Source organism: Arachis ipaensis, chromosome B1 (genome assembly GCF_059453495.1).
Source record: "Arachis ipaensis isolate K30076 ecotype BB chromosome B1, ASM5945349v1, whole genome shotgun sequence".
In the NCBI taxonomy this organism is placed as follows: Eukaryota; Viridiplantae; Streptophyta; class Magnoliopsida; order Fabales; family Fabaceae; genus Arachis; species Arachis ipaensis.
This window is the reverse complement of record NC_142436.1, coordinates 26,552,156-26,570,970: the sequence shown is the minus strand read 5'-3', so window position 1 is coordinate 26,570,970 and position 18,815 is coordinate 26,552,156. Positions and strand designations below refer to the sequence as shown.

The 18,815-nt window shown below is 44.2% G+C and overlaps 1 protein-coding gene across 1 annotated transcript; it reads left to right on the top strand.

Moving 5' to 3' along the window:
• Window positions 1-10,909: 10,909 nt before the first annotated feature.
• LOC107648715 (uncharacterized) lies at window positions 10,910-11,764 on the top strand. Its single transcript, XM_016352537.1, has one exon. It carries the CDS (start codon window positions 10,910-10,912, stop codon window positions 11,762-11,764), a length of 855 nt encoding a protein of 284 aa, XP_016208023.1.
• Window positions 11,765-18,815: the final 7,051 nt, after the last annotated feature.

The window sequence follows — 18,815 nt, the reverse complement described above, 5'->3', positions numbered from 1 at the left end:
TGGCCAGTTTCACTGACCTTTTCTTTACTATTTTTAAGGTAGTTTCATGCATTTTCTTGGAAAATAAGCTAGTTTTGGGTAGATATTCACTTACATCTTGATTCAAGCATACATTATGCACTTTACATGATTTCAAGAGAATTTTGCATGAATTATATGATAAATTGGATGATGCATGATCCCATGATTAAGAGCAAGACTTTGATGCACTTTGTTTGATTGATTTCAGGCCAAAAGAAGAAGAGAAGAAGCCACGTTAGTGGCTACGTTAGTTACACTACCGTAGGCACTAACGTGGAAGGAAGGAAAGCCCCAACGTTAGTGAGAAAAGTTAGTGGTATTAACTTTGAAGAAAGGAAATGGAGCCAACGTTAGTGACACTTAACATTATCACTAACGTTGGACCAAGCTCATAAGTGGCCACGTTAGTTGCCACATTAATTTAGTTAACGTGGCCTCTAACGTTAAGAAGTAAAGGGGAAGCCAACGTTAGTGACATTCAACTTTATCACTAACGTTGGCCAAGTCACAATAAGCCACGTTAACTCCCACGTTAACCTAGTTAACGTAGGTTAACGTGGAAGCTAACGTGAAGAAGCAAGGTGGTCGACAACGTTAGTGACACCAAACATTGTCACTAACGTTGGAAGGAACCCACACAAGCCCCAATAAGCCACGTTAACTCCCACGTTAACCTAGTTAACGTGGAAGCTAACGTGAAGAAGGGAGGTGATCGCCAACGTTAGTGACACCCAACATTGTCACTAACGTTGGAATGAGCCCACACAAGCCACTATGAGCCACGTTAACTCCCACGTTAACGTGGTAGTTAACGTGGGCAAAAGTCCCACCTGGCAGCCTGACCATGCCTTCTTCAAACACGCATAACTTGAGCCACAAAGCTCCAAATGAGGTGATTCCAGTGGCATTGGAAAGTAGGATTTCAGAGCTTTCCAAGCATATATGACACTACATGGTTGACACTAAATTTGAGGGAGAAAAACTGCCCCGAAAGTGCAATGATGAACATGGTATCAACCTGTATTAAGGCCAACTGACCTCTTCACCTTCCAAGAAGTGTAAATCGAGTTGTAGAGCTCCAAATGATGCGCTTCCAAAGGCATTGGAAAGTAGACATCCAGGGCTTTCCAAAAATATATAATAGTATGGGGTAGACACTAAGTTTGAGCTCCAAAAACTGGAAATAATGAAGCCCTGATCGCTAGCGTTATTGGCACTCAAGTTTTCCAGTAACGCTGGCAACTATGCTAGCGACCATGTCCACTTCAAAGGAGCATAACTTGAGCTACAGAGGTCCAATTGAGGTGATTCCAGTTGCGTTCGAAAGCTGACATTCAGAGCTTTCCAACGATATATAATACTTTATAGTGGGCATGAAATTGGAGCACAAAAAGAGGCATCTTTTAAGCCCCAAAAACACCAACTGGGCAGCAAGTGCAACGTTAGCCACAATAACTTTAGCACTAACGCCACACTTGTAGCGTTAGTGTGGCTAACTTTAGCACCTGGACCTTAACTTGACTCACTTCTCTCTCAAATCCACTTCAAAGCTCAAGCAAGCAAGCCCACAATTGTCAACCAATCAAGACCACAAGAAGCATCTAGAATAGAAATTTTTATTTAATTGTAATTTGCTTTTAATTTCATTTTGTAATTTAGGAGAGCCTATATAAAGGCCTTAGTCTTTTTACATTGAAAAAAATCTGGAAAAGGGGAGAATTCTGGAATGGGGAATTGAAGAGGGGTCTTCGGACTCCCTCCCCTCACACACTTTTCCTTCTCTTTCTTTTAGTTGTAATTTTTATTTATGTTGAATTTTCAATTTCAGTTTAAATCTTCATCTTTACTTTTCTGCACTTTCTTTCTTTTCTATTTTTGTAGAGCAATGATCAACTAACTCTTTACATTGGGTTAGAGAGCTCTATTGTGATTCAATGGATTAAGTGTAGTTCTTATTCTTCTTCTTCTTTCTTTCCTCTTGATTTTACTAGAGAGCTTTCGATCTTCATCTAATTGGGTAGTTATCTTGGAAAAGAAGCTATTCATACTTGGATCTCTTCTGAACCTTGAAAGAGGAATGAAGAGATCATGCTAGAAATGCTTTCTCATGCTGGACCAAATTGAGTGTGGATGGATATGTGACTATAATCCTTCCAACACTTGATTTGGGAAATGCATGTGGTATAATCAGTGACCATACCTCATCTCTTCTCATGAGCAATTGACCAAGGAATTGGCTATTGATCAAGATTTGAGAGATTGAATTACAAGGAATTGTAATTCGATCACTTAAGATTGCCAAGGAGATCAATGAATGCATTGATTGAGGAAGAGATGAGAATGAACTTGATCCGGAGGATTGCAATATCTCTTGATCCCAATGTTCATTTTATTTTTAGTTCTTACATTTACTTTTCTTGCTATTTTACTTTTCTGCATTTTATAGTTTTTCCTTTACATTCATGTTATTTACACTTCCTGCTGCTCATCATTCAAATCTGAACCATCTAACTAGGATAATCAATTAACCATTGATTGCTTAATCCGTTAATCTCTGTGGGATTCGACCTCACTCTTTTGTGAGTTATTACTTGACGACAATTTGGTACACTTGCCAAAGGAAAATTTGTTATGAGACAAGTTTTCCGTGCATCAAGGAAGCATGAAAAGCTTCTCTCAATGCAGAGCCAAACAGAGACCCCACATTCAAACTCTAAGTTTGATGTTGGGAGGCCATCATCATGCTCTGAGTATCTGTGAGGCTCCATGAGAGCCCACTGTCAAGCTATTGACATTAAAGAAGCGCTTGTTGGGAGGCAACCCAATCTTTACTTATCTATGTTAAATTTCTATTTTCTATTGTTATTTTATATTTTCTTTAGGTTGATGATCATGTGAGGTCACAAAAACAACTGCAAAAGTCAAAGCAAAATCAAAAACAGCATTAAAAAAACAGCACACCCTGGAGGAGGAGCTTACTGGCGTTTAAACGTCAGTAAGGGTAGCAGAATGGGCGTTAAATGCCCAGTCTGGCACCATTCTGCGCGTTTAATGCCAGAAAAGGGCACCAGACTGGCGTTTAACGCCAGAAAAGGGCATCAAGCTGGCGTTTAACGCCAGAAAGGGGAGAAAAGCTGGCGTTAAACGCCAGAAATAGGCAGCAACCTGGCGTTTAACGCCAAGATTGGCACTCCAAGGGGCGTTTACACGCCAACATAGTGCAGGGATGAGAAATCCTTGACACCTCATGATCTGTGGATTCCACAGGATCCCCACCTACCTCAACTCTCTCTCTTCTTCTCTCCTCCTTACTCCTTTCCATAATACTCTTTCCCACCCCACCATTGACCAATCACCTCAATACCTCTTTCCCAAAAACTCCTCACCATAATCTCTGCACCAACTCACATCCATCCATCATAAAACTCCACCTACCTCACCATTCAAATTCAACCCACTTCCCTCCCAAACCCACCCACACATGACCGAAAACCCTCTCTCTCTTATCCTATAAATACCCCTCCTCACCACCTTCATTTTCACACATCATACACACTTCTCTCCAACTTGGCCGAACCTACACCAACCCTCCATCTCCTCTATTTCTTCTTCTTCTACTACTCTTTTCTTTCTTCTTTTTCTCGAGTACGCGCAACCATTCTAAGTTTGGTGTGGGAAAAGCTAAAGCTTTTTATTTTTCATAACCACTAATGGCACCAAAGGCCGGAGAAACCTCTAGAAAGAGGAAAAAGAAGGCAATTTCTTCTACCTCCGAGTCATGGAAGATGGAGAGATTCATCTCAAAGGTGCATCAAGACCACTTCTATGAAGTTGTGGTAAAGAAAAAGGTGATTCCCAAGGTCCCCTTTAAGCTCAAAAAGAGTGAATATCCCGAGATCCGACATGAGATTCGAAGAAGAGGTTGGAAAATTCTCACCAACCCCATTCAACAAGTCGGGATCTTAATGGTTCAAGAGTTCTATGCTAATGCATGGATCACCAAAAACCATGATCAAAATGTGAACCCGGACCCAAAGAATTGGCTTACAATGGTCCAGAAGAAATACTTAAATTTCAGTCCGGAAAATGTAAGGTTGGCATTCAACTTGCCAATGATGCAAGGAGATGCACACCCCTACACTAGAAGGATCAACTTTGATCAAAGGTTGGACCAAGTCCTTATGGACATTTGTGTGGAAGGCGCTCAATGGAAGAGAGATTCAAGACGAAAGCCGGTTCAACTAAGAAGGCTTGACCTTAAGCCCGTGGCTAGAGGATGGTTGGAGTTCATCCAACGCTCAATCATTTCTACTAGCAACCGGTCTGAAGTTACTATAGACAGGGCTATCATGATCCATAGCATCATGAATGGAGAGGAAGTAGAAGTTCATGAGGTTATATCCCTAGAATTCTACAAGGTGGCAGACAAGTCCTCTACTTTGGCAAGGTTAGTCTTCCCTCATCTCATTTGTCACCTCTGCAATTCAGCTGGAATTGACATAGAGAAAGACACCCTCATTGATGAAGACAAGCCCATCACTAAAAAAAGGATGGAGCAAACAAGAGAGCCCAATCATGGACCTCAACAAGAGCATGAGGAAATTCCTCATCATGAAATTCCTGAGATGCCTCAAGGGATGCACTTTCCTCCACAAAACTATTGGGAGCAAATTAACACCTCCCTAGGAGAGTTAAGTTCCAACATGGGACAACTAAGTGTGGAGCACCAAGAGCATTCCATCCTCCTCCATGAAATTAGAGAAGACCAAAGAGCCATGAGGGAGGAGCAACAAAGACAAGGAAGAGACATAGAGGAGATCAAGCACTCCATAAGATCTTCAAGAGGAAGAACAAGCCGCCATCACTAAGGTGGACTCGTTCTTTAATTTTCTTGTTCTTAATTTTTCTGTTTTTCGAAAATTATGCTTTATGTCTTATTTATGTTTGTGTCTTAGTACATGATCACTAGTGTCTATGCCTTAAAGCTATGAATGTCCTATAAATCCTTCACCTTCCTTAAATGAAAAATGTTTTCTGAAAAAGAAAAAGAAGTACATGAATTTCGAATTTTAAAATAGTTTAATTATTTTGATGTGGTGGCAATACTTTTTGTTTTTCTGAATGAATGCTTGAACAGTGCATATTTTTGAATTTATTGTTTATGAATGTTAAAATTTTTGGCTCTTGAAAGAATAATGAAAAAGGAGAAATGTTATTGATAATCTGAAAAATCATAAAATTGATTCTTGAAGTAAGAAAAAGCAGTGAAAAGCTTGCAGAAAAAAAAGAGGCGAAATAAAAGAAAAAGAAAAAAAACAAGCAGAAAAAGCCAATAGCCCTTTAAACCAAAAGGCAAGGGTAAAAAGGATCCAAGGCCTTGAGCATTAATGGACAAGAGGGCCCACAGGAATAAAATCCTGACCTAAGCGGCAAAACCAAGCTGTCCCTAACCATGTGCTTGTGGCGTGAAGGTGTCAAGTGAAAAGCTTGAGACTGAGCGGTTAAAGTCGTGGTCCAAAGCAAAAAAGAATGTGCTTAAGAGCTCTAGACACCTCTAATTGGGGACTTTAGCAAAGCTGAGTCACAATCTGAAAAGGTTCACCCAGTTATATGTCTGTGGCATTTATGTATCCGGTGGTAATACTGGAAAATAAAATGCTTAGGGCTACGACCAAGACTCAATAAGTAGCTGTGTTCAAGAATCAACATACTGAAATAGGAGAATCAATAACACTATCTGAATTCTGAGTTCCTATAGATGCCAATCATTCAGAACTTCAAAGGATAAAGTGAGACGCCAAAACTGTTCAGAAGCAAAAAGCTAATAGTCCCGCTCATCTAATTAAGACTGATCTTCATAGATGTTTTCGGAATTTATTGTACATTCTCTTCTTTTTATCCTACTTTGTTTTTAGTTGCATGGGGACAAGCAACAATTTAAGTTTGATGTTGTGATGAGCGGATAATTTATATGCTTTTTGGCACTATTTTTAGGTAGTTTTTAATATGTTTTAGTTACTTTTTATTATATTTTTATTAGTTTTTAAATAAAAATTATATTTCTGGACTTTACTATGATTTTTTGTGTTTTTCTGTGATTTCAGGTATTTTCTGGCTGAAATTGAGGGACCTGAGCAAAAATCTGATTCAGAGGCTGAAAAAAGACTGCAGATGCTGTTGGATTCTGACCTTCCTGCACTCGAAGTGGATTTTTTGGAGCTACAGAAGCCCCATTGGTGCGCTCCTAATTGTGTTGGAAAGTAGACATCCTGGGCTTTCAAGAAATATATAATAGTCCATACTTTGCCCAATATTTGATGGTCCAAACTGGCGTTCAAAGTCAACCCAAAGAATTATGGCGTAAAACGCCAGAACTGGCATAAAAGTTGGAGTTAAACGCCCAAACTGGCACCAAAGCTGGTGTTTAACTCCAGAAACAGCCTATGCACGAAAAACTTTAAATGCTCAGCCCAAGCACACACCAAGTGGGCCCCGGAAGTGGATTTCTAAATCATTTACTTATTTCTGTAAACCCTAGGTCACTATTTCATTATAAATAGGACCTTTTACTATTGTATTTTCATCTTTAGATCATTTTTGAGACTATCATTGTATCACTTATGATCTCTTGATCACGTTTAGGGGGCTGGCCATTCGACCATGCCTGGACCTTCATCACTTATGTATTTTTAACGGCGGAGTTTCTACACTCCATAGATTAAGGTGTGGAGCTCTGCTGTTCCTCATAAATCAATGCAAAGTACTACTGTTTTTCTATTCAATTCATTCTTATTCTTGTTCTAAGATATCCATTCACACTTCAACATGATGAATGTGATGATCAAGTGACACTCATCACCATTCTCACTTATGAACGCGTGCCTGATAACCACTTCCGTTCTACTTGAAAACGAGCTTGAATGCATGTCTCTTAGCCTCCTGGTTCACGACGCATGGTTGCTTCTCCTGACAACAGAGCCCTCCATTCTGTGAGATCAGAGTCTTCGTGGTATAAGCTAGAACCAATTGGCAGTATTCTTGTGATCCAGAAAGTCTAAACCTTGTCTGTGGTATTCTGAGTAGGATCTGGGATGGGATGACTGTGACGAGCTTCAAACTCATGAGTGTTGGGCGTAGTGACAGACGCAAAAGAATCAATGGATCCTATTCCAACATGAGTGAAAACCGACAGATGATTAGCCCTACGTAGCTCGTAGCCGGACCATTTTCACTAAGAGGACGGACGGTAGCCATTGACAATGGTGATCCCCAACATACAGCTTGCCATAGAAAGGAGTATAAATGATTGGATGAAGGCAATAGGAAAGCAGAGGTTCAGAAGGAACAAAGCATCTTCATACGCTTATCTGAAATCCTACCAATGAATTACATAAGTGTTTCTATCTTATTTTTTGTTTTAATTATATTTTAATTATCAATACCTCAAAACCACTTTAATTCGCCTGACTGAGATTTACAAGGATGACCATAACTTGCTTCAAGCCGACAATCTCCATGGGATCGACCCTTACTCACGTGAGGTATTACTTGGACGACCCAGTGTACTTGCTGGTTAGTTGCACGAAGTTATGTGAAAAGTGAGATCACGATTCCGTGTACCACCCATCCATTCACTACCCTCTTTAAATATATCTGACACCTTAAAATTGTCGATTCAAAAAAAAAAATTGATTCAATAAACTAGGTCACATAACACTAAACAAAATAAAATCCATATGATAAGCGAAGCCTTAGATAAATCTTTCAAATTGGTAGTTGTTTGTATAAAAAAAATATTCAAAGTACATATAATCAATTGTGTTCTTCAACCAATCAATTAGATAATTCAACTAATCAATTATTTCTTTCAGCCAATCAACTGAATAATTCAACTAATCAGTTGTTTTCTTCAACCAATCAATTGGATCCCTCAACCAATCAATTGGATAGGTAATAAAATCGATTTACTTGCACAAAAATTAACTTTTTCTCACAAAACAATCGATTTTTGTAAAAAATATTTCTTCACAAATCAATCAATTTCGGCAATAAAAAATAGATTTTTTTTAATGAGCAATTCCAAAATAAAATATTCTTCGTAAAACAGTTGATTAGCTGAATGTAAAAATTGATTATTTTTTGAACAACGTAAAAGAGAGGACTTTTGTTCACTAACCAATCGATTACTTCAATAAAAAATCAATTAGTTTTCTGCAGATTGCTATTTCTGCAATTGCGAAGATCGCATACCTGCCAATTCATAAACAGTGATCATCGTGGCAATAAATTGATAATCACAGTGGAAGGAGATTCATAAATGAGTACAATTATATAATTGGATACTTAAAAAATAAATTGATGATAGATTATGAAATTATTAATCTTAAGAATGAAAAAGATAAGACTGGAGTTTCCAAATCAAAATAAAATTAATTTAGAGATTGATTTCATACAACTTAATGATAGAATTCTAAAGATAAGATATATGATGAATAATAAAATAATAATTTTTAAAATATAGGATAGATTTTAAAATTAAATAATGAACGATCAATTAATAAATAAAATTAAATAAAGACTATTTGCCAATTATTAAAAGACTTAAAAGATATATTTTGTTACTAAGACCATTTAATAGTCTAGACATTTTGGGACCATCATAATCGAAGCTGAGTTCCAACTTATTTTAAAACACTAAAAGACAACGCTTGTGTCTCTTGGTTTTTTACTTTCTTCTTATATACGTTTTAACTTCACCGACTTTCATTTACCTCATTCTTTTTCTTTTTTTTTTCTTCTTCTTCAAGCCCATCAAACCATCCATATTTGGCCACTTTATTTCTTTCTACTTGATAATCCTTATCAATGGCACCAAAAAAAGATGAAAAAAGATATTACTTGGGAGAATTGCAAGTATCTTAATGGTTTTGTATATTCTCGGTCTAAAATATTAATAATATTATTTTATTTATGATATTATATATATATATATATATTATGTTTTATGAATCTTACTATTCGATACAATTTGCGATTCAAAATTTGGTCGAGCGATTTGATTTTTGAATTGCGATTCAACTATTTTGGTTAGTGCTATTCATGAAAAATTTTACAAGAATTGTTAAGAACCATGAATTTGATTTAAACATACATATCATATTAATTAAATTACTATAAGTAGGGAGTCAAAAGATATAATATAAATTCACATGCATGTGGAGAATATGTTATACAAAATAACAATTATAAAAATCAAACACTTCTAGACAAAACAATTTTACTGCTGTTACGGCCTGGCCCAAGCAGTTTACGGGCCGGCTCGATCCGAGCAGCACCCGACCCGAACGGTCGAGGGTGAGATGCTCAGATTCTGACCCGGACACGCGTCCCTGACACGCGTCCCTGACAGCTTCGCCACAGCTGTGCAAGGGAGGTCTCGAAGAAGGTGGGCCTATCCCTGCAGGGCCCACCTCTGACACGGTATATATGGGGAAGGACCTACCCTTCCCCCAAGGTACGTCACATACCAATCACCCTCTTTTTCGCCTGCACACATCACTGATTTGGGCATCGAAGTGTCTTTGCAGGTGACACCCCCTTCCACATCTAGAGAGCTCGGGACCTCGCTTACCCTCCTACCCAGAGACGTACGTCCAGACGATTCCCCCCTTGTTGACCGGGATACCCACCCGATCCGTCCGGTACCCGACATACCGAACATTGGCGCCGTCTGTGGGGATCATCCATGGACTTCATACTGGTCCAAAGTGAAACAGGCCGCGAGGCCGAGCCCGGAGGGGACGCTGCCGTGACTACTTCCCAGCAGCGTACAAGATCCCCTCTAAGGCGCACAACACAATCTCACGAGAGACGCCCCTTCGGGGGAACTGGCGACAACCACGCCAGAATAATGCAAGAGCTACGCCACAGGATGCAAGACTTGGAACGCCGGCTAGCAGACAGGGAGCATGACCAGCACACCCCAGAACAAAGCCACTCCCGCTCTCACTCTAGGAGCCACTCTAGACGCACGCCCAGCCCCCAGGTTGAGTCCGAGAGCGCTGGGAAAAGAGGACGCACGAGAAGACACCATGACCCCGTCATTTATGCCAGACGTGAGAGGCGGCGTACTACAGATCACGGAACCGAAGACGCTCGTCGGGAGGATGATGAAGGGAGAACGACGAGAATGCGGGGACCTGTGATAATGGGAGCGACCCCATTTCATCGTTCCATACTCGAGGTCCAGCTGCCAAAACACTTTGACAAGCCAACGGACATGAGATACGATGGAACGCAAGATCCGCTGGATGAACCTGGAGGGAGTGGGAGATGAGGTAAGGTGTCACGCTTTCCCGGTCACCCTGGCAGGGCCTGCAATACGGTGGTTCAATAACCTCCCGCAGGGCTCGGTGACCGGCTTCGCGGACATCAGCCATGCCTTCTTAGCCCAATTCACGACCAGAATCGCAAAGGCGAAGCACCCAATTAACCTGCTTGGGGTGATTTAGCGACCCGACGAGTCAACCAAGAAATACCTAGACAGATTCAACGATGAGTGCCTGGAAATCGATGGGTTGACAGACTCAGTTGCAAGCTTGTGCTTGACGAACGGACTCCTGAACGAGGACTTCAAAAAGCACCTTACCACGAAACCGGTGTGGAGTATGCAGGAGATCCAATGTGTAGCTAAGGAGTACATTAATGATGAGGAAGTCAGCCGGGTCGTGGATGCCAACAAACGGCAACCCTCCTACAACGAAACCCGGCACCACGAGAGCAGAGAAAGACAAAAGGAAAACACCAGGGACGGCGGCCCGAGTAAGGCACCAAGGTCATTTCCCCGAGTCGGAAAGTTCACTAATTACACCCCCTCACGGCACCGATCATGGAAGTTTACCAACAGATAGCCGAGAAGGGAATACTGTCGAAACCCCGACCTCTGAAGGATCAAACAGGGGGAAACAAAAGCCTTTATTGCGAATATCACAAGGGATACGGGCACAAGACCCAAGACTGTTTCGACCTAAAGGATACGCTAGAGCAAGCAATTAGGGACGGGAAGCTTGCTGAATTCTCCCACCTCATTAGAGAGCCGAGGAGACGGAATCGTGACCACGAGGGCGAGGACAGGTCTCAGGTGACAAGGCAACGCCAAGAACCGGAGGGAGACGACCACGGTCTCACGGTGGTGAACGTAGTAACGGCGAGGAATTCGGCCCCGAGGTCGAGATCGGCACAGAAGAAAGACGCCAAAGTCCTGGCAGTCTCCTCTTCATATGCGAGAAGTTTCCAGAGGCTCCCATCCATCTCCTTTGGTCCAGAAGACCAATGGTTTGACGAGGTCCTGGAAAGTCCCCCCATGGTCATCACGGCCAGAGTTGGAACCGGTCTCGTCAAACGGATCCTCGTGGATACAGGGGCAGACTCAAACATCATGTTCTGCAACGTATTTGATGCCTTGGGATTGCGTGACGCCGACCTAGCGACCCACCAGCACGGTGTGGTAGGGTTGGGCGACCACTTCATCAAGTCGGATGGGATTATCTCCCTCCCGACCTCCGTGGGACAAGGACAGAAGCGAAGGACAATAATGGCAGATTTTGTAGTTTTGCGGGATTCCACAGCCTACAACATCATCCTGGGGAGGAAAACCATCAATAACCTTGGAGCAGCGATCAGTACAAAACTGCTCGTAATGAAGTTTTTTACTGATGACGGATCCATAGGATCCATTAGATGAGACTTGGAAACGGCAGTCACCTGCGACCACACCAGCCTCTCCTTGAGGAAAAAATCCAAAGAAGCATCAGGGGTGTTCCTCGCCGACCTGGATGCCAGAGTAGATGACAAGCCCAGGCCCGAGCCAGAAGGGGACCTGGAAAAATTTAGGGTTGGGAACGCGGAGGAAAAGTTCACATTCATAAACAGAAATCTCCCCCATGAATTGAAGGAACCTTTGATGGAGATGATCAGAGCCAATGCCGACTTGTTCGCTTGGACGCCAGCCGACATGCCGGGGATAGATCCCCAACTCATGTCACATTGTCTGGCCGTCAAGCTGGAAGCCCAACCAGTGGCCCAAAGGAGAAGGAAGATGTCACAAGAAAGGGGGGCGTGTTCGCGTCCCTCCGGCAACACGGCATGAGGCTCAACCCGCTCAAGTGCGCCTTTGCCATGGAGGCCGGAAAGTTCCTAGGGTTCATGATAACCCAAAGAGGGGTAGAAGCCAACTCTGAAAAGTGCCAAGCGATCCTCCGGATGAAGAGCCCGGGTTGTATCAAAGACGTCCAGCGATTGGCAAAAAGGTTGACTGCGTTATCCCGTTTTCTCGGCGCATTGGCAGCAAAAGCCCTGCCTTTCTTCAATCTGATGAAAAAGGGGATAGCATTCGAATGGACTCCTGCATGTGAGGAAGCATTCAACCACTTCAAAGAAATCCTAGCAACACCTCCGGTTCTCGGGAAGCCTAAGGCCGGAGAACTACTCTACCTCTACCTAGCCGTAACGGAGGAAGCGCTTGCAGCGGTACTGGTACGAGAAGAAGGGAAGGCTCAGCAACCGATCTACTTCGTAAGCAGGGCGCTACAAGGAGCAGAGCTGAGGTATAGCAAACTGGAGAAACTGGCGCTGATGCTCCTAACCTCCTCCCGAAGGCTGAGACAATACTTTCAGGGCCACCGTGTCGTCGTGAGAACAGACCAAGCGATTCGCCAAGTGCTCCAAAAACCTGATTTGGCAGGAAGGATAATGACCTGGGCCATCGAGCTCTCCCAATATGACTTGCAGTATGAGCCCCGACATGCGATCAAGGCGCAGGCGATGGCAGATTTCCTAGTAGAGGTAACAGGGGACCTACCTGAGGAAACGGGCACACGGTGGAGGCTCCATGTAGACGGGGCCTCCAACCAAACGTCCGGGGGTGCAGGGGTCATCTTAGAGAGCCCGACTGGGGTCATATACGAGCAGTCGACCAAGTTCGAATTCCCCGTATCGAACAACCAAGCGGAATACGAAGCCTTCTTGGGTGGACTAGCCCTAGCCCGGGAAGTCGGGGCGACAAGACTGGAAGTGTGCAGCGACTCACAGGTCGTTACCTCATAAGTGAACAGAAGCTATCAAGCCAGAGACCCACTGCTGCAAAAGTATTTAGAAAAGGTTAGAGAATTGACCAGGCAGTTCCAGGAGGTCACGGTCTAACACATTCCGAGGGAGAGGAACACACGGGCAGACCTCCTATCTAAGCTAGCAAGCATAAAGCCGGGAGCGGACAACCGGTCTCTCATCCAGGGCATGGTAAAGGAGCCAACGGTTGCCCTACATTTGGCAAAATCAAGCCCCTCCTGGTTGGACCCCATCACAAACTTCCTGAAACACGACAAACTACCTGACGATGAGAAAGCAGCCAAAACGTTAAGGAGGGAGGCAGCCAAATATGCGACCATACAGGGACAACTGTTCAGAAAGGGACTCAGCCAACCTCTATTGAAGTGCCTGCATCCCGATCAGACGGACTACGTACTTAAAGAAGTCCATGAGGGATGCTGCGGCCCCCACATCAGGGGCAAACCCTAGCAAGGAAGCTCATCCGAGCTGGATATTACTGGCCATCAATGATGAAAGACTCCAGGGATTTTGTGAGAAAATGTCACAAGTGTCAAGAGAACGCCAACTTCCACAGAGCACCGGCTTCTGAGTTGAGTCTGCTGACGTCCCCCCGACTTTTCGCACAATGGGGGATCGACCTACTGGGACCCTTCCCGGTCGGCCCCGGACAAGTCAAATACCTCATAGTTGCCGTTGACTACTACACAAAATGGATAGAGGCTGAACCGCTGGCCAGCATATCATCAGCCAACTGCAGAAAGTTCATGTGGAGGCAGGTGATAACACGGTTCGGCATCCCAGAAGTTGTCATCTCGGACAACGGGACGTAATTCACCGACAAGAAATTCACAGAATTCTTTACCGGCCTGGGTGTAAAGCAGAAGTTCTCCTCGGTAGAGCAACCCAGATGAATGGGCAGGTAGAATCCGCAAACAAAATCATCTTGCTAGGCCTCAAGAAACGGCTAGACAGCAAAAAGGGGGCTTGGGCCGACGAATTTGCCTCCGTTCTATGGTCCTACCGCACAACCGAGCAAAGCTCCACAGGCGAAACTTCCTTCCGCCTAACATACGGGGTCGACGCGATGATATCAGTGGAAATCGGTGAGCCGAGCCCGCGGTTACTTCTGTAAGGAGTGGAAGAGGCAGTTGAGAAGGACCCAGTGGATGAGGCCAGGGAAATGGCTCACTTGTCGGAAGCAACACTAAAACAAAGAATGGCGCTGCGCTACAACACCAAAGTGCTCAGAAGGGAGTTTGAACAGAATGACCTCGTTTTGCGACGCAACGACATAGGGCTGCTGACACCAGGAGAAGGAAAGCTGGCGGCAAATTGGGAAGGTCCCTACAGAATCAAAGAGGTGCTTGGCAAAGGCGCCTACAAGCTGGAAAGACTCGACGGCAAAGAAATCCCGAGAACATGGAATGCAGGTAACTTGAGGAGATTCTACTCGTAGCTTGGGCACACCGGCCAAGCGGCCCGGCGAGCTAGATAGATGTTTACTTTTATCAAATGTTAAATTCCAGTGATTTACTTTTATCAAACGCCTACCATGTTCATGGATTTGTCTAGCTAACGACTACTTTTTACTTATCTGAATTCTTTCATCTACTATCACCCGATATGTATCCCACACCATCGCGTTCTTAAATGGCAACCCGGGACTGATCACCCCGGGAGCCAACTGAGCCATAGCCATAACAAACGGCCGTGATAATAAGACCATGACGATTTCAATCGAGTTACCAACATAATCGGCAAAACGGACACAAACAATAAGTCCACATCGAAAAGACGGTAACAAAAACGGACACACAATAAGTCTACACCGGAAAGACGATAACAAAAACGAAAATGCTACCAAGCAAGACTAGGCAATAACCATAAGCCGACCAGACGACCACTAAAGTATAAAAATTAATAGTTGCAACAAAGTTTTCAACAAATCCATACAAAAACCGAAGTTACAAGAGTTCATTTTCGGGGCATGTCAACAATCTTGCCGTCCTGAATCGTTTTGAAGACCTCAATAGCCGACGTATCGAAGTCTGGGACCACGATCTTCACCTGAGCCTTAAGAGCCTCCTCAGTCATGAAGATCGCGTTCTTTCTTTGCTCCTTGGTCGCCTTGTGCTTCCTCTTAAGCTCTTTGACCTCGGCTTGAGCGGTTCTAGCCGACGAGACGGCCTGGTCACGTTCCTTTTCCAAGGCAGCCACCCGAGCCTGCGCGGTATTCAACTGGCTCTCAAGAGTCATCTCCCGCTCGACCTAATGGGACACATCTCATCAGAGGTTTTCAACTTCTCCTCAGCAGAGGCAGCTTTCTCCTCAGCAGCCTTGAGTTCTCCCCTGCCTCAGACAGCTGCCCCTGGAGCGACTCGACTTGAACTTTGAAATCGTTGTTCGCCTTGACAGAAGACCCAAGTTTCCTCCGAAGCGCCTGCATCCCCGACAACTCAAACTCGGCTTTCCGAGCTATCACAGCCCCGCGGAGCAGAGTACGATACATCCACCTTGCCTAGCCTGCCAATTTGGAGCCATGGAAGTGTTCCTCCGTGCCAGGTATCAGCTGGGAGTCAAGGAAGGCGGCAGCGTTAAAATTCCTCTCCATCACGGTAAGGGTTCCTTCCGGGCTGGAGGATGCCCTTCGCCTCTTAGGAGTGGGGATAAGTTTCAAGTCATCATCCTCTTGACAAGAAGGAGACGAGTGCCCAACAACGGCCGCCTCATCGAGAACGGGAGAAATTCGCACCCTGACAGAGTTCTTATCAGACATCTCGGCGTCCCGTGGAGAAGGTACAGCTTGATTCTTCTTCTCCTCGGTAGGGCCTTCCGACTTCCCGGCATCCTTCTCGTCAGCCTTCTCCTCGTCGCTATCCTCCAAGAAGGTCTTGACTAAACTTTCGAGCCCGGTTACCGAAGCAGACATCTCCACTACAATAGAGAAACAAATACGTTAGTCGTGAAGTCGGCAAGAGCAAATTAAATAATAAACGAGGCAAAAGTACAAGACAAAACAGCTCACAAATATAATTCCTGTCGGCCTCCCGTTCACCCATAAGGAGGTAGGGGTTCACAGGGTTCCTTCCAAAAATTGCAAACAACACATCGACAATTCTCTTGTTTACAGGGGACATCCCCCTGTAGGTCACCTTAATGAAGGTGTTAGACCCCGCCCCGAAGCTCCAATACGTCGGGATGAGGCGTTCTCCTTCTAGCGACAACCAAAAGGGATGGCGACCTTTGACGGGACGAACTTTGAAATATTTGTCTTTGAACCCATGATAGGAGTCCTCGAACAAGCCAAATACCCTCCGACCTTGGGCAGATTGGAAAGACAGGAACCCTTTCCTCGCTTTCCCTTGTTTGGAAGGGTTGGTAAGGTTGAAGAAAAAGAGAAAGACATCCACCGACACCGGCAACTCAAGATATTCACAAACCATCTCGAAACAGCGGATAGAAGCCCAACTGTTCTGATGAAGCTGCGACGGCGACACGGATATCCGATTAAGAAGTGACATCTGAAAGTCGGAAAACGGTATGCGAACGCCAACCTGGGTGAACATGGCTTTGTAAAACCAAATCCAGACAGCAACCCGGGGCAAGCAAAAATTAATCTCATACAGCCGCTCATGGGGGCAGGAACGAAGAAGTCATAATTGGCCTCCTCGTCTGTCCCCCCGCACAGATACCCGGCTTGTCGAAACTCCGTCAACTCCTCCAGATCTATCTAATTCGGCGAGTCCTTCACATCGGAGGTCATCCAAGCATAGGAGTCATAGTTCACGGCCGAAGCAGAAGCCTGAAAAATGACGCGAGGCATACCCATAGTGGGGGTACCACTCTATTAGTCTATGAGGTCGGGAGTCCAGGAAAAACCCAGAAACTATGTCCATCCTATTCAACAGTTAAGACCAAGCATGGCTAAAGCTATACCTATCATGCAAGCCACCTAAAAGCCTACCCTGGAATGGTACCCCTCCCCTAACGCATTTACTTGGCACTAGAAAGCCATCTAGCAACAAGGATCAAATAAAAACAGCAAGAACATGGAGCTAATGCAAGTAGTAAACGTACGACAATAAAGCAGAAAAGAGAGAGGATCAAAGATTACCTGAATCGGTTGCGACAACTGAAAAGGAAGGAGGAAATATGCACAGAGATGCTAGAACGAAGCTCTGGGATGCTGTGGGATTTTCTGGGTAAAGAAGAATGAGAAAGTAGGAGCAAGAGTGTAAAGGGAAATATCAAAGCAAAACTATTTAAAACTGCCACCCAGGAAGCGCGAAAGACCTGAGGGCAAAATAGTCTTTGCATACGGGATTTTCCAGCCCATTATGAGCATTAAATGCCCTGCGCGAAGAACGAGGCGATAAACGGTCGTTCCAACAACGAACAGACACGCGCACAAGAGGCACGTCCACCCAACGGACGGCCGGCCTAGCGACGCCACACGAGAAAGGAGATAACGCGCCACCAACTATCCTCACGGTCATTACTGGCGCGTCAGGGGCACTGTTATGGCCTGGCCCAAGCAGTTTACGGGCCGGCCCGACCCGAGCAGCACCCGACCCGAACGGTCGGGGGTGAAACGCTCAGATTCTGACCCGAACACGCGTTCCTGACAGCTTCGCCACAGCTGTGCAAGGGAGGCCTCAAAGAAGGTGGGCCTGTCCCTGCAGGGCCCACCTCTGACACAGTATATATGGGGAAGGAGCTACCCTTTCCCCAAGGTACGTCACATACCAATCACCCCCTTTTTTGCCTGCACACTTCACTGATTTGGGTGTCGGAGTGTCTTTGCAGGTGACACCCCCCTTCCACATCTGAAGAGCTCGGGACCTCGCTTACCCTCCTACCCGGAGACGTACGTCCAGACGATTTCCCCCTTGTTGACCGGGATACCCACCCGATCCGTCCGGTATCCGACATACCGAACAACTGCTAAAGTCATTCCAAGTATCATATCACTGTTAAATTAATTACTAAATTAACTAGTATTAACTCAATTAATAACGTGGCACATCAGAATCAAATTAATGAATTGGCTACATATGGCTTGTGTGTGAGCCAAGTCACGATTAATCCAAGCGACACAATACATCACATCAAAATTAACTATTAAATCAACTACTTGTGGTTAAGCAGATAAATTAATCCAAGAGACAAAATATCATAAATAAATAACAAATAACTCTATTAATTTTTCAAGTAACTCACTAAGTTGTAGGAGGGTTTAAAGTTAAATAGAAAAATAAACGATAAGAGGTAGAGAGCGAGAGAGAGAGTGAGAGAGAGGGGGTGGAGAAACACCGGGTGGGTTAGAGATAGGCAATGACAACCCCTTGGAAAGAATCAAAGGGTTTGAAACCGAAAGGAGTATCATCGACTGGAGAAGGAATTATTCACTGTCTTTGTGGATAACTTACCGGAAGATATTTTGAAAAAATAATTATCTAGTTTGTTTGGTTGTACGGGGCAGATTAATGGCATATATCTATCACGGAAGCAGAGGAATGAAAAGATCTATTTATTTTCCTTTGTACAATATACCACTAAGGGATGAGCTCTGAAGGCAATTGAAGAAATGAATCGTATGACTTTGAGAGAAAATGAAGTCTATGTGGGAGAGGCTAAATATAGGAGGGGTGATGGAATTCAAGAGAAGAAGGAAGTTAATATTTGTA